The 2,247-nt window shown below is 51.8% G+C and overlaps 1 protein-coding gene across 1 annotated transcript; it reads left to right on the top strand.

Annotated features, from left to right (window-relative positions):
* The first annotated feature begins 1,257 nt into the window (after positions 1-1,257).
* On the top strand, positions 1,258-1,698 carry LOC136543763 (uncharacterized). Its single transcript, XM_066536127.1, has one exon. The coding sequence runs from the start codon at positions 1,258-1,260 to the stop codon at positions 1,696-1,698; it is 441 nt and encodes a 146-aa protein (XP_066392224.1).
* Positions 1,699-2,247: the final 549 nt, after the last annotated feature.

Below are 2,247 nucleotides of genomic sequence, written 5' to 3'. Positions count from 1 at the left end.
AGCACCGAGGACCAAAGCCCAAGCCCCAGCCTACCGGGGCCTCAGGCCTTCGGCCGACACACTAAGGTACCGAACACCAACCAACATCCTAAAATACTCTGGGGGAAACAAACCCTAGACTATGGCTCGAGGATTATCGGCTTGCCTGCCAAGCCAGTGTAGCGGATAATGATGACTTCATTATCCGCAACCTTCCATTGTTCTTGGCCAATTCGGCACAAACATGGTTGGAACACCTTTCATCCAACAGAATCCAAAGTTGGATGGACCTGAAGGAGATCTTTGTGGGAAACTTGTAGGGCACATATAAGCACCCTAGAAACCCATGGGACCTCAAAAACTATTGGCAGAAGCCCGGAGAGCCCCTCCGTGGGTACATCCATCGCTTCTCCCAGCAAAGCAACGAGCTACCTAATGTTGCCGATGTCGACATCATAGGAGCTTTCCTATCTGGGACCACCTGTGAGTCCCTAGTTCACAAGCTAGGACACAAGGGCCCACAAACCACCAAGGAACTCCTTGACATCACCACCAGCCATGCCTCGGGCGAAGAGGTGGTCGGAGTGATCTTCGATCGCCTCAATGGCAAGGTAAGGTAGGATGAGGACATCGGCGAAGGTGCCTCCAATCGTCCCACCAAAAAGAAGAACAAGAAGCAGTGGCACGAGGGCTCGCTCATGGCTGCCACTGACCATAGGGGTGGTCAGCAGCCCGTGGAGGGCACTCTGAACCACTTCAAAAAACTACTCGAGGGGCCATGCCCAAACCATGCTTTCCCCGTCAAGCATCTATACAAGGACTGTGCCCTCATGAAGTGGTTCTTGTCTAGAGGCTCCAACAAAGGGGAGCATGGGAAGGACCCCGACCCTACCATGGATGACACCGAGGGGAAGGACAATGGCTTTCCAACGCTAGATGGCTGCCTCATGGTCTTTGGAGGATTAGAGGCCTATGACTCCAAGCATCGCCAGAAGATCGCACGCCGTAAGGTCTATAGAACCAAACCAGTCACGCCTGCCTTCCCACAGTGGTTAGAGTCCGCTATAACCTTCGATCGGACTGACCACCCAGAGACCGTCCCATAGCCGGGGAGATACCCACTCGTGGTTGACCCGATCATTGGCATGAAGTGGCTCACCAAGGTACTAATGGATGGAGGCAGTGGCCTCAACATCATGCACGCCGAGATGCTCGACGCTATGGGCATCGATCGAGCACGCACCAGCCGATCGTGGCATCGTGCCTAGAAAGCAAGCCATGCCGCTTAGGCAGATTGACCTACCCATCACCTTTAGGGGTCCATCCAACTATAGGACAAAGACCCTCACCTTTGAAGTGGTTGGATTCCATAGAACTTACCACGCCATCCTAGGACGACCATTCTATGCGAAGTTCATGGCTGTCCCCAACTACACCTACCTCAAGCTAAAGATGTCAAGCCCTGACAGAGTCATCACGATTGGCACCTCCTTCGAGCACGCCTATGAGTGCGAGGTCGAGTGCTATGATCATGCCGCGGCAATCATTGCCTCCAAAGAGCTCACAGACATCAGGAAAGAGGTCACCGAAGAAGTGCCTGACCCTAAGAGGTTGACCAGGTCCTTTGAGCCAGTGGAAGGCTCTAAGGAAGTCCTCATAGACCTTAGGAGCACTGAGGGAAAAATGGTGCGCATTGGTACCACGCTTTCCTTCAAATAGGAAAGTGTGCTCATCAGCTTCCTCAATGCCAACAAAGACATCTTTGTGTGGAAACCCTCGGACATGCTAGGCATTCTGAGGGAAGTCACCGAGCATGCCTTGAAGATCCACCTAGGCTCCAAACCGGTGAAACAATGCCTATGTCGCTTCGACGAGGGGAAACATAGGACCATCGGCGAGGAGGTCGCAAAGCTTTTGGTGGCCGAATTCATCAAGGAAGTATACCACCCAGAGTGGTTAGCCAATCCTATTCTTGTATGAAAGAAGAGTGGAAAATAGAGGATGCATGTTGACTACATAGGTCTCAATAAAGTGTGCCCAAAGGATCCGTTTCCTTTGCCATGCATAGACCAGATAGTTGACTCTACCTCAGGGTGCAAAACCTTCTGCTTCCTTGATGCATACTCTGGGTACCATCAAATCACGATGACAGAGTCCAACCAGCCGTGACCTCTTTCATCACCCCCTTTGGATTGTTCTGCTATGTCACAATGTCGTTCGGTCTAAAAACACTAGGGCTACATACCAGCATTGTATGCTCAAGAGTTT

This window comes from Miscanthus floridulus, chromosome 3 (genome assembly GCF_019320115.1).
Source record: "Miscanthus floridulus cultivar M001 chromosome 3, ASM1932011v1, whole genome shotgun sequence".
Lineage (NCBI taxonomy): Eukaryota > Viridiplantae > Streptophyta > Magnoliopsida > Poales > Poaceae > Miscanthus > Miscanthus floridulus.
The sequence above is the reverse complement of the archived record's forward strand: the minus strand, read 5'-3'. Positions and strand labels throughout refer to the sequence as shown.

Bases quoted from the DNA above. Each gene is read 5' to 3' on its own strand.
- LOC136543763 (XM_066536127.1), top strand. From the start codon at position 1,258: ATGCCGCTTAGGCAGATTGACCTACCCATCACCTTTAGGGGTCCATCC.